The sequence below is a fragment of the Grus americana genome, chromosome 12 (assembly GCF_028858705.1).
Source record: "Grus americana isolate bGruAme1 chromosome 12, bGruAme1.mat, whole genome shotgun sequence".
Classification (NCBI taxonomy): domain Eukaryota; kingdom Metazoa; phylum Chordata; class Aves; order Gruiformes; family Gruidae; genus Grus; species Grus americana.
The window spans coordinates 10,916,492-10,929,323 of record NC_072863.1 but is presented as its reverse complement, the minus strand read 5'-3'; the positions used below and the strand labels follow the sequence as shown (position 1 = coordinate 10,929,323).

The 12,832-nt window shown below is 52.0% G+C and overlaps 2 protein-coding genes and 1 pseudogene across 6 annotated transcripts in view; 2 read left to right on the top strand and 1 right to left on the bottom strand.

The window, feature by feature from the left end:
* The first annotated feature begins 2,677 nt into the window (after positions 1–2,677).
* On the top strand, positions 2,678–3,405 carry LOC129211901 (serine protease 23-like; annotated as a pseudogene).
* A 5,670-nt stretch (positions 3,406–9,075) lies between these two features.
* LOC129211992 (nuclear cap-binding protein subunit 2) lies at positions 9,076–12,560 on the bottom strand. 2 transcript variants are annotated; one of them, XM_054839922.1, is made up of 4 exons: positions 12,358–12,560; positions 11,939–12,120; positions 10,975–11,113; positions 9,076–10,301 (listed from the first exon to the last, which is right to left on the bottom strand). In XM_054839922.1, exons 1-4 carry the CDS (start codon positions 12,442–12,444, stop codon positions 10,203–10,205), a joined length of 507 nt encoding a protein of 168 aa, XP_054695897.1. In that variant the 5' UTR covers positions 12,445–12,560; the 3' UTR covers positions 9,076–10,202. The 2 variants fall into 2 exon arrangements, with proteins under 2 accessions (XP_054695897.1, XP_054695896.1); XM_054839921.1 differs by having other exon boundaries at positions 11,939–12,115; positions 12,358–12,496.
* Positions 12,561–12,635: 75 nt separating this feature from the next.
* TEX11 (testis expressed 11) overlaps positions 12,636–12,832 on the top strand; it is a 39,011-nt gene continuing 38,814 nt past the window's right edge. For all 4 annotated transcript variants that reach the window (XM_054839907.1, XM_054839906.1, XM_054839905.1 and 1 more), the window contains exon 1: positions 12,636–12,807. In XM_054839907.1, coding sequence (XP_054695882.1) covers positions 12,777–12,807 — 31 coding nt within the window. In that variant the 5' untranslated portion in view covers positions 12,636–12,776. The remainder of the gene's footprint in view (positions 12,808–12,832) is intronic.

The window sequence follows — 12,832 nt, the reverse complement described above, 5'->3', positions numbered from 1 at the left end:
GCCCTGCCCCAGGGTTGTGCCCGGAGTAAAAAGGGCTGTGGCACCTGTTCTGGCCCCACACCAGGCACTGCCTGCCCCACTGCCCCGGGCTGGGGTGCCCTGCCAGAGCCTCAGGCTCCAGCACTCGGGCACAGCTGACTCTGGGCACTGGCTCCTCACAGGTGCTTCTAGCTCTCCTGGTAATGCCAGTGCCTCAGTGTGCCACACTGGGTCCCACCACCCCACCTGGTGGGTATCTTCTGGCCAGGGGCAGTACGTGGGGCCCTGTGAGCCCTGAGCCTGCCGTTCACCCAGCACCCACGTACCTGGGTTCAGGTGCTGTTGCCCAAGCCTACTAGGCAATGGGCCCGTGATGTGGCTACAGCCCTCGCCCCCTGGCTCAGCACTGCTGCAGCCCCCCTGCCTTTGTGCCTGTGTCTCTGTGCACATGTGCATGTCCATGCCCATGGCTGTGCATGAGTCTGTGCCCACAGGCATGACCACGCCTGGCTCCAGGCCATCCCACTGACCACCGGCATCCCATCCTGGGCACCCATTGGGCCTGGCAGAACTCTGGACATGGAGTGGTGTGCTGGAAGCCCTGGGCAGCTCCTACCGTGGCAGCCTGGCAGGGAAGCAGCAGTCTGGCAGCTGCCAGTCCATGCCAGTGTGGTGCGGTGCAGTGGGTTGGTGCCATCCTGCCATGGGTGCAGGAGTGCAGCAGCCCAGGCCCTGTGCCAGGCGCCCTGCCATTGGTTGCCTGTCTTGGGTGGCTGCCCCAGCCCTGGGTGCCCACTCTACAGGGGACCCTGCCTCCCTCTGCCCACCACTCCTTCTGCCCCATCTGGACTACCAGAGCTGCCAGGGATGGCACCACATCCTCTGCCGGGGAGCATCTCTGCCTTTCCCGGGCCTCACTGGCGTCACTGTACATCTCGGTCCATCAGTTGGCACGCAGCTGGAGCCTCAGCATGTTGTCAGCACAAGGGAGCAGCCTGTAGTGCTCCTACCGCTATAACTGCTGCTGTACTGGACTGCATGTGGCCTGCTGAGATATTCTGATAGCAACCTGGGGCTCCATTGTGCAGAGAGGGGCTGGGAGGGAAGCACGTTCTGGGTGAAGGCTATCAGGTGTTGGGGGCTGCACAGTGGGCTTTCCCCTCCTGTGCCAGTCTGGAAGGGGCCATTTTCTGGTTTGAGAAAAATGCAGCAAAAAACAGAGCCTGGCTTTGCCATGGAGAGGCCTGGTCCCCAGCCCTGCACACAGCTGACTATGGTTTGCCCTGCCTGCCAACTGCGGAGTTTCTACCCGGATGTGTTGCACAAGCTGTGCTCCTGCCTGCCACGCCACTGTGGGCCTCCCAGGGGCAGCTCCAGCCCCAGCAGAGCATCTGTCAGAGCCTTGGAAGGAACCAAACAAGCCTGAAGCTGCTCCCCTGCTTGTGCCTCTGCCGCTGCATGCGTTCTGGGCAGACTGGGAACAAGCATGGGCAGGAGCATGGGCAGGGGAGGCAGGGCTGACGCCTGTTTCAGTGCTATCTTGCTGGCTGTAGTGCTGGCGGGAGCACTCAGGCAGGCCCCCCTGGGAGCTACAGCCAGGGCTTGATTTGTGATCTCCCTGTTGCCATCCCCCTTGCATTTAAAGCAGAGCTGGAGGGTTGTTGGCTCTGGCTGCATTTGGCCCAAGCCATGCTGAGGGGGCAGCCAGTTGGGGCAGCATTGCAGCGAAGGCCTGGCTGATGACAAGCTCTGGCTGTGGGCCATGCTGGGGATGCAGCACTGGCGGGTGAAGGTGGGAGGCTGAGAGCCACCAGCTCTCTGCCTGGCTCCACCCAGTCCCCTGTGGCTTTCATAACCGCATGCACTGCCATGTGTCTACTGCAGACCCTGGCTGCCTTCGAGGGATGCAGTGTCCGAGCAGCTCTCTCTGCACACCAGCTGCTTGCAGAGGAAGAGGCTGGGGGGGTGGTGGTGCTGAGAGGAGCACATGGATATGCAGGCCCGGGGCAGGATGGAGTTAGAGGGCTGTGCTGCTGAGCCACTGGAGGCACTGCTGGCACTGCAGAACCTGCCCCCTGCACTGCTCCCCGGCCAGAACAGGAGTGGCCCTGGCACCTGGAGATGTAGCAGCAGATTAAATTTTAAATTGGGTACAATGATCCATTTGGGAGTTAAAATAGGCTGGCTGGTCTGCACTGCTCTGTGACAGCAAATACTTCAACCTGAGGAGTTAACGTGCCGCCTTCTTCCCTGTAGGACCAGTGAGCAGGTACCTTCAGATCCTCCTCCCTGCAGATGACCAGCTGGTGGAGTACAGCTGCAACGGCTGCTCGGTGGGATGCATCCATCAGCGGGTCACGAGCCCTGGAATCCAGGGAATCCACTGTGGTGCAAATGGGGTTACTGGCATGATAGAGCAAACTCATCAGCTTGTGATATTTCTGCAGCTGCACTGCAGGGGCCTCACCGTCCAGAAAAGCTCCAGGAGATCAAAGCCACTGTTGGGTGAGATTCCTATCACTCCTTACTCAGCTGGCTCCAGGCAGGTTCCAACCCTTCTGCTTTCTGTGGTAACAGCTTAAGCTGGCACAAGGCTTCATGCATCTGATAATCCTCCCTGCTCTGAGCCTGAGCAGGTGGCCAGCTCTCTAATGCAGGCTTAATGCTCTCCTTCCTTTGCCTTTGCAGGTCTGGCACAATGACTTGCTGCCAGGTGGTTGCTCTTCTCTTGCTCTCCTTTCCTCCCAGTGCTGCAGCTGGTGACCTGGTTCCCACTCTTGTTTCCTGGTCCACACTGCAACTAGCCAAAGGGCGGTTCTTGTTGTCCAAGCAGCATGTCGTCACTGTTTCCCACTGAATTCACGACAGCAAGACTACATGAAGGGGGCCAAGAAGATCAAGGTGGGTTTCCTGAAACCGGCACAGGGGGCTGGCAACAGGACAGGGACACGGAGGCTGGCGACGTGCTGGGCTCAGATGCAGTGCATGCAGGTGCCCATGGGCTAGATCTGGGACCCCAGCTTGTCAGCGTGGACTACGACTGCACGCAGAACACACTGACACTTGCACGTGAAGCTGATGGCAGCTCCTGCAGCAGAGGAGATGGCTGGGAAGAGCATTAATTTCCCAGGGTATGACAGTGACTGGCTGGGTGAGCTGGTCTACCACTTCTGTGGGATGGAAGATGAGACGGTCCACATCATCTACCAGCAATGCAATGCAAAGCTTTGGGGTGTATGGCAAAGTGTGGGACCCTGTATGACACAAATGGGAGACGAAGGTGATCAGGGTCTTCCAGGGCATCACTGGCTGGAAGTGGCTGGGGAGCACCACAACTATAATGCTGCTGTTTGCCTGACCGCTCTAAAGTTTGCTCAAATTTGTTACTGGATCAAAGGGGATTCTAAAAGCTGTCACGCTGAATGAGAACCGCAGCCTGCCTCTTCCCCTCCCCAGTGCAGATGGCTTTGTGTGTGGTGTTCCTGAGCGAGAGCGCGGCTGAGGAGCCTGAGGAGGAGCAGTGTTTCCTGGCAAAACTGCTCCACTTTATTCTATTCTCTATCATGTCTCCACAGATCACAAGGGATCCAGAAGAAACTTACTGGAATCCAAGTCCTGATTCCCCAGGAAGCTCCTTTGGTTGATGCTGGCATGAACTCAGCATCAGGGTTCTTTCTAAAAAGAGCCTGGCTGTCAGCCAGGGAAAGTGGCCTCTGCTTCCAACATGTTAACTGCTGGTCGTTCCTGCTACATCACTTCCTACAACATACAACTCATATCAGATTATTTTTCCCCCAAGGTTAAATCTCCTTGAGGCACACAGGCCTCTCTATCCTTCCACAATACCCACCAAGTACACCCAGGTCCTTGGGTGAAAACAATCCCATGAATGGGTTTGCCTTTTCCCATTGGAGGAGCAACCCACACCACCTTCCCCAGCCACTTCCCTAGGTGCACTACAGGGACCTTTATCTCCTCCCACAGTATGTAGGGGTTTTGTCTGGGCAGGACCAGGACAGACAATTTACATCCTAGTGCTTCCATGCCCCATTGTCCAATGCTCTCAACATAGTCTTTAACAGTCCATTATATCTCTCAATCTTTGCAGAGGCTTGTGGGTGATAGGGGATGTGATATACCCACTCAATGCCGTGTTTCTTGGCTCAGGATTTTATGAGGTTATTTTGGAAATTAGTCCAATTGTCTGATTCAATTCTTTCTAGGGTACAATGTCATCACAAAATTTGCCTTTCAAGGCCTAGGATGGTGTTTCAGGCAGTGGCATGGTTTACAGGGTATGTTTCCAGCCAACTAGTAGTTGCTTTCACCATGATGAGTATGTACACTTGCCTTGGCATGTTTGTGGCAGTGGTCCAATATAGTCAATTTGCCAGGCCTCACCATATTGCAACCCCAACCACTGCCCTCTATTCCAGGGAGATTTTACTCGTGTGGCTTGCTTAATCACAGCACGTTTCCCATTCATGTGTGATGGCCTCCATGGTCAGGTCCACCTCTTGATCATAAGCCTATTTGTAAGTTGCATCTCTCCCTAGACGTCCCGATACTTCATGGGCCCATCAAGCTACAAATAGCTCACCCTTATGCTTCCAGTCCAGGTACATCTGAACTACTTCAATTTTGACAGCCTTCTCTGCTTGTTCATTGTTTCAATGTTCTTCAGTGGTGCGGCTTTTGGGCATGTGAGCATCTACATGATGTACCTTTAGAGCAATGTTTTCTTCCCAGGCAGTGATGTCCTGCCACAATGCAGCAGCCCAGATGGGTTTACCCCTGTGCTGCCAATTGGTTTTCTTCCAGAGCTGCTTCCCCATTGGGCATTAGCCACCATCCAGGAGTCAGTATAGAGATAGAGTACTGGTTGCTTTTCTTGTTTAGCAGTCTCTAGGGCTAGTTGGATGGCTTTCACTTCTGCAAACTGACTTGACTCACCTTCTCCTTCAATGGATTCAGTGACTTGTCGTGTGGGACTCCACACAGCAGATTTCCATTTCCAGTGATTTCCTACAGCATGACAGGATCCATCAGTAAAGAAAGCATATTCATGTTCTGATAAGGCATTATACAATGGTGCTTCTTGGGCATGAGCCACCTCCTCAGGCAATGCTTCAAAATCTCTGCCTTCTGGCCAGTCCATGATCTCTTCCAGGATTCCTAGGCTACTGGGTTTCCCCAGTTGAGCTTGTTGCGTGATCAACACTACCCAGTAACAGGGTCATGAGCTCTCTCCTGTTTGATATGCTCAAAGGCTTGTTGTAGCTCAAGGCCCCACTAAAAACAGTTTTTCTTTCATGTCACTCAATAGAGAGGGCTCACAAGTTGACTGTAACGTGGAATATGCATTCTCCAGAATCCCACAAAGCCTAGGAAAGCTAGTATTTCCCTCTTTTTAGCTGGTAGAGACACAGTTGCCACCGTGTTGATCACATCCATAGGGCCATGACGGCATCCATCCTGCCATTTTATTCCCAAGAACTGGATCTCCTGTGCAGGTCCCTTGACCTTGCCTCTTTTATGGCGAAGCCAGCTTTCAGAAAAATCTGAATTACTCTTTTCCCCTTCTCAAACACTTCTTGATTCTGCCCCTCTACTCCACTCTTGCGAGACCCCACCTGGAGTACTGCATCCAGCTCTGGGGGCCCCAGTACAAGAAAGACATGGAGCTGTTGGAGCTAGTCCAGAGGAGGCCAAGAAGTTGATCAGAGGGCTGGAGCAGCTCTGCTATGAGGACAGGCTGAGAGAGTTGGGATTGTTCAGCCTGGAGAAAAGAAGGCTCCGGGAAGACCTAATTGTAGCCTTCCGGTACCCGAAGGGGGCCTACAGGAAAGCTGGAGAGGGACTGTTTATCAGTGTAGTGATAGGACAAGGGATAATGGGTTTAAACTAAAAGAGGTCGATTTAGCTTAGATGTTAGAAAGAAATTCTTTACTGTTAGAGTGGTGAGGCACTGGAACAGGTTGCCCAGAGAGGTTGTGGAGACTCCGTCGCTGGAAGTGTTCAAGGCCAGGTTGGATGAGGCTTTGGGCAACCTGGTCTAGTGGAGGATGTCCCTGCCCACGGCAGGGGGCTTGGAACTAGAGGATCTTTGAGGTCCCTTCCAACCCAAACCATTCTATGATTCTATGATTTTTCTGCCTTGCTGCCCTACGTGATGATGTGACTGGTGTATTGCAGATGTTCAGGGGCATCACCCTTTTTCCAGTGCAGTTTTGATTAGTCCATGACAAATGGTAGGGCTGTGCTTTCACCCCTGGGGCAGTCGATTCCAGGTGTATTGGACACCACTGTGTCCATGTGAAAGCAAAGTGTGGCCTGCATTCTGCTACCAAAGCAACTGAAAAAAATGCATTGGCAATGTCAATTGTAGCATAGCACTTGGCTGCCTTTGCTCATACTGGAGCATGTTAGAACATGTCTGGTACAGCAGCACTCAGTGGTGGCATGGCTTCGTTCAGGCCATGATAGTCTACTGTTAACCCCTACCCTGCGTCAGACTTTTTCACTGGCCATATGGGACTATTAAAGGGTGAGTGAGTCTTGCTGATCGCTCCTTGGCTTTCCAGTTGATGAATCAGCTCATGCGTGGGAGCCAGGGAGTCTTGGTTCATGTGATATTGCCGCTGGTGCACTATCCAGGTAGCAATTTGCACCTGCTGTTCTTCAACTTGCAGCAATCTCACAACAAAGGGATCTTCTGAGAGGTCAGGCTGGGTAGATAGCTGTTTGATCTTCTCTGTGTTCACAGTGTCTACGCCAAATGCCCATCGGTACCCTGTGGGTCCTTCAAGTACCCTCTCCTGAGAGAGACCATGCCAAGGATGCACGGAGCCTCTGGGCCAGTCACAATGGGGTGCTTTTGCCATTTGTCCCCTTTTAAGCTCACTTCAGCCTCCAACGCAGACAATTCTTGGCATCCCCCTGTCACTCCAGAGATCCAGATGGGTTCTGTGCCCCTGTACCCTGATGGCACCAGTGTACACTGTGCACCAGTGTCTACCAAAGCCTGTGGGTCTGATGTGCTGAGACATCGAATCCACACAGTCCAGTATACCCAGCCATCCCTCTCCTCCCCTGGCTGAAGGCAGGGACCTTCTATTCCTGTTCCTGGTCAGAGTATTCACTGTCTGACCCTTTCAGTGTCAGACCAGAAGTCCCCTCACCAGGATCAAGGGAGGTAATCTCAGTCCTTCTATATCTGGGAGATTGCTGATTGCCTTCTTGTGTCTCTATAGCAGCTATGCTGACAACCTTCTTGGGTGGCCCCTTCTTAACAGCCATCTTCCCTCTCAGTTTGCATACATGGGCTTCCAGCTTAAGGGTGGGTTCACCAATCCACTCCTCCCTCCTGGTCACAGAGGAAGAACCAGAGTGCGCCATGCGCCTGGGGCTCCCTTTCCCTCTGACTGGGGCAGGAGGGGACTGACTTCTTGGGGTGCCCCTGACAGCCAAGGCACTGGCCCGTAGGGATGAGGAGGGACCAATTTTCTTCAACATTTTGGAGCCAAGAAAGCACTCTCTCCACAGTTGGTGTATCCATATCCAGGCAACACATCACTGCCAAGCTGTTAGAATACACACTGGGGCACTTTGAATCACCTTCTTCCACATGGCTTGTGTGCACAGGACATCCTCTGGATCTTTGGAGACCTCATCATCATCTAGATCACTGCAGATGACTTTCAGCACTAATTCTCTCAGGTACTGGATGCCTACATCTGCGGTAGTCCACTTTCCTGGGGAGTTCACAAGATCTTCCTTGAATGGCTATCTTGCCCTCACACTTGAGAGGAGCTGTCTCCAGAGACTGCAAATCGCTGCCTCTTTTCCAAATCCTCTCTCAATTGCCCAGTTTCTAGCAAGGGATCCCAGCTGTTGGGCTTCCCTACCTTCCAATTGCTGACTGTTGGCCCCATTATCCCAGTGTCAGAGCAGCCAGGCAGCAATCCACTCACCTGGCTGGTGGATGTAATCTTTCTGCATGTCTCAAAGTTCTGATGAGGTCAGAGACTGGGTAGCTTCCACTTCTTGTCTGAATTCTCTCATTCCTTCCTCCAATTTCTTTCCCGAAGGACCAGCTTCTTCAGCAAATCCTTCCTCTTCTTACTCCTCCCTTACCAATCAACGATACAGACCCATTGACCTCCATGTCCACTGTTTCCTTTTCACTACTGGGGCAATTGTAGTTGTTGTTGTTTGGGTCCCGATCTCTATGATCATGTCCTCAGATCTAGTTGCACCCTAGTCTCAGTCAAAGTATTCTCAGTGGTTTGGGTCCCTGCCTTAACCACAGTCCTCTGATAGTACTGAACTGTGGCTTGGTAGGCACAGGCCATGCCCCAATACAGTGCTAGAAGCTGCTGCTTTTCACTGGGGTAGGCAAGGCACCCTTCTGTCAGGTGACGCATCAGTTTGCCAGGGTTACTTGCCTGCTCAGGTGTAAAGTCCCAGGCCATGGGAGGTGATAACTGCCCTAGGCACCTGCCCAAATCCTTCCACACACCCTGCCACCCAGGGACTGGCCACCACAGGGCACATTTCTGTACTGCTTCACCCAGAAGTTGTCTTCTCTTACACCAGGATGACACCAGATTCCACAAACCCCATAATATGCCAACAGTGTTAATCAGTAATATTAAACTGCTCATGTAAGGGTGAGCAAGAACCTTGGAAGCCTGCATAATAAAACCATCGACATCAATCCTGAGTAAGAAAAGGAAGATGTATTCTCTCATCCTCTCTATGAGACAGCTCCCCCAGCTCTCCACCACAGCAAGGCCATCAATGCCGGGGCAAAGCACAGAGCCATTGTTTGTACTAGCATGTTCCCAAGCTCAGCAAAATAGAGGTAAGCAGTACAGCCAAAAAACTCCGTGACCTGCACAGAAGCTTGCTACTTAATAACTACTATTTCTATAGCACACAATACAAAACTGTCGTTGTCTCATGCCCCACACTGGGCACCAAGGACTGCGGTGGGTTGACCTTGGCTGGGTGCCAGGTGCCCACCAAGCAACTCTATCACTCCCCTCCTTGGCAGGACAGGGGGGAGAAAATAAGATGGAAAAAACCTCATGGGTCAATATAAAGGCAGTTTAATAATGCAAAAGCAAGGCTGTGTGTGGAAGCAAAGGAAAACAAAAGATTTCTCTACTTCCCATCAGCAGGTGATGTCCAGCCACTTCCTGGGAAGTAGGGCTTCAGTAGGTGTAGCGGTTGCTCCAGAAGACAAACATCATAATAACAAATGTCCCTCCCTTTCTCTTAGCTTTTATTGCTGAGCAGATGTTATATGTTATAGAATATCCCTTTGGTCAGCTTGGGTCAGCTCTGTCCTCTCCCAAGATCTTGCCCACCCTCAGCCTACTGGGTAAGGGGGTAAAACGTTGGAGAGAGCACCTTGGGAGCACTGCTCAGCAGTCGCCGAAACACTGGTGTGTTATCAACACCTTTCTAGCTACCAATACAAAGCACAGCACTATGAGGACTGCTAGGGGGAAAACTAACTCCATCTCAGCCAGACCCAATACAACTGTTTATTTAAAAAATTAAAATAAACTTTTTAACAAAATCACGCCAAACAGTGAGGTTCTGAAAAGCCAGGCAGCACTGGGGGGATCATAAAGAGAAATGCTCTGCAGGCCCTGAACAACCCAAGGGCTAGATATGCAGACAAGCACCTCCAAGTGGATGATAAGACTTTGTTCCACTTCTCTAATCCAAACAGCAATACTGTTTTGTAAGCAGATGAGGTTGTAAATTAGAAACCCGAATCTCTTGTGCATCCCCACAAGGTGCCCAGGTACCTGGAGGGCTCTGATGGTGGTAAGTTTTTAAGAAGTTCCATTTGAGAGCAACCACGGCTGCAGTCGCAGCTTGGAGGAAGCCACTTGCTTAGCTGCAACGTGAAGAGTATGTCACAGCACAAAGTGTGTGTGACATGCTGCATTTCTGCTTACCCAGAATCCTGCAGAGCTGTCCGTTTTTGGTTTGTTTTTTTTTTTTTTCCCTTGTTGTCCTGTATCAGCACAGAACATCCTCTCTAGCCCAGAAGGAAGGGGGAATGAATACATGTATATCCACAGTTTAAGGAGGGTCACCTTTTGCTGGAACTTGGATCTCACTCCCTACCCCAATCCAAAATGCGAGAACAGGGCTAGCTCTGGAAGGACAGAGCCCTCTATGAGCTAGGACCCATGAAGCAATTAATAGATCGCAGGCTGATGATTTGCCTTCTGCATTTGAATGATCTTCCCGAAGCCACCTCTTCCCACATCGTAGTCTGTTCGGTACTCATCTCGCACCTGAGGCACAGCAGTAACACAGATATTAGTACCCCACACTGCCTGTCTTCTGCTAGACTTCAGAATCATCATCACCTCCTTGCTCAGTTGGTGAGAAACTGAAGATCAGGTTAGAAGCACTTTGATTCATTTGAAATCTCTTCAAATAATCGAAAGGTGGTAATGATGGTGAAAATGACAAATGAGGATATATCTGATGGCTGAGGTCTTTTTAGACAAGAAGCAAGGAAGACCCCAAAATATTTTCATTCAGCTTTGCAGTCCAGCTTTCTGAATTGCCAGGCTTGGCCTCCAGAACATTTTCTCCCATCTGCCCTGGAAATCCGCAAAGGAACCTTCCCTTTGCACCAGGGCAAACCGCTGCATTGAGATTGGCCTAGCAGCTACACTGCCCCCATCCATTCAAATTCTGCATGATTTTAAGGGCACAAGCTTGGATTAGGGAACATTCTGTTTGCATTACAGGAAGTTTGGAATCCTAGACAGAAATGGCCTTAAGTTCTATTTCTAGCTTTTGACACTAGGCATCAGTTACCAAAGCAACTGGGGAGTGGCTGAAGTTCATTATCAGGTCTTTACACTCTACACATTGTTCTGCATGAGACAAAACTAGCAAAGCAGTACACAGTCTTAGGGGGATCAATTTCAAAGTATGAACTGGTATTGCCTTTACCTGTCCTCCAGTCTTTCCTCTTCCATACTGTCGTCCCTCCTTAAACCCTGCATCCCAGTCAGTTCGAATGATGCGGTCATCTAGTCGTGTGCCATTGATAAATCGCATTGCATGTTCAGCGTCTGCTCTTGTGTAGTATCTAAAGCATACTATAAGGAGAACTAAGTGTGCTATTTTGTCCGGTACTGCGAAGAAAAAAAGACAGAACTATTGTATTTGAGAAGCAGAAAAACCTTTCCTTCCAGCCTTTTTACTCTTCCTGCTCTTCTCTATGGAATCAAAGACTGTCCAGACTAAAACCAGCTCCCACTCAGAAAGGATTCTGAACTTTAATGTCAGTACCTGCACAGACAGGAAGTAGCTTTGGATCACTTATTTCACAAGTAGATGAAACAAACACATTAAAGCCCTGAAAGAGGAACAAATCTGTAATATGCCTTTTTATACTACATAAAGCTTGACTGAATTTGAACAAAATGTGCAGGCCTCACAGGAAAGCTTTGCAAAGACAGTTCATGGCACAACTTGTACAAGCGTGTACCCTGTGCTTGGGAATACCGCCATGGGTTACTCTGCAACTTCATTCAGGTGTGAAATTAAGGTGAGAAAGTGAACATGTGCTCTGGCCATGCAAGAGCTCAGCCCGACAACTGTAACAGTTCTCATTCTGGTCCTAAAATCATTAAAGAAATAAACAAATTAAAGGAGCTCTGATACCTCCAGAAAGTACAGCAGCAGTAGCCCTTTTCACCTGTGGCACCACTGTACAGCCTGTCTCTCAATTAAAGTGGTGGTGGGGAAGTAGCAAGGTAGAAAGTTGCAAGGCAAGCGTGTGATAGAAAGCACTTCACTATCACTCCTTCTCAGGTTTGCCACAGCAGTACAGCTAATTTTGCTGTAAAGGGAGGAACTAAAGGTGACAACCACACACAGGCTGACAGTAGCCAGGAACCAGAAAGGATACTCAACAAAGCAGAAACCACAGGGGGTTTTCTTGATCTTGTCCAGCCCCATGACAATCCTCTTGACATCTCCACACTTGGAGAAGAGCTCCTGGATCTGCTCCTCAGTAGTGTAGAAGGACAGGTTGCCAACATACAGCGTAGAGGAAATTTTCAGGGATTTCTCCTGCAGCTGCCTGCTACCCTGAGGGCAGAGGGGAGTACGCAGCTAGGTGAGCACGCCTACTCGCTCCACTCCCGGCGCCAGGGCCTGACGGGCACCTCCCGCCGCCCCAGAGATGTGGTGCCCTCCCGTTCGCCGACTCCTCGCACGGCCTTGCCCCGGCAACAGCCCTCCCCCTCAGGCGCTGCTCCACCCCTCCGCCTCGGCCGGGCCCCGTCACCCCCACCCTCGCGCCTCAGGCCTGGCCGTCGGGCGCACCCGGAAGTGCTGGTCGCGGTACTGGCTAATCTCGCAGTAGGAGTCGCTGTTGAGCCCGCTCAGCGTGGTGTGGAGCAGCCCCGACATCTCGCCTGCGCCTGGCCGGGCTCTGCTCCCGGGATCCTTCCAGAACCGCCGCGGCGCCCACCGGACAGCAAACGGGGGAGCCGATCCGCCGTACCGTTCGATTGGCCCCGGCGCCTGTCGCTCGGGGCGGGAAGGCGGGGCGGTAGCTTCAGACAGCCAATCGACGTGCGGAGCCGCCGGGAGCACTGGGTTTGGGGCGGCCGTGGCGCAGAATCCGGCATGCTTCGCGGCGGTGCGCGCGCAGGGCGGGCGGTGCGCATGCACCGAGGCGTCTTTCTTTCGCCTCAGGTTTCCTCACACCGCGGGGGTGGCGTTGTGGGGCTGCTTCAGCCATGGCGGGAGCGCGACTGGTGGTGATGGAAGGTACTGCCTGCCGTGGGGCGAGGAC

What these genes read in the sequence shown, in the direction of transcription:
- LOC129211992 (XM_054839922.1), bottom strand. Translation starts at nt 12,444, where the DNA reads ATGTCGGGGCTGCTCCACACCACGCTGAGCGGGCTCAACAGCGACTCC. An exon ending in ACCGCGACCAGCACTTCCGG is followed by an intron (nt 12,121 to 12,357) that starts GTGCGCCCGACG and finishes CTCTGCCCTCAG; the next exon opens with GGTAGCAGGCAGCTGCAGGA. An exon ending in TGTGGTTTCTGCTTTGTTGA is followed by an intron (nt 11,114 to 11,938) that starts GTATCCTTTCTG and finishes AGTATGCTTTAG; the next exon opens with ATACTACACAAGAGCAGACG.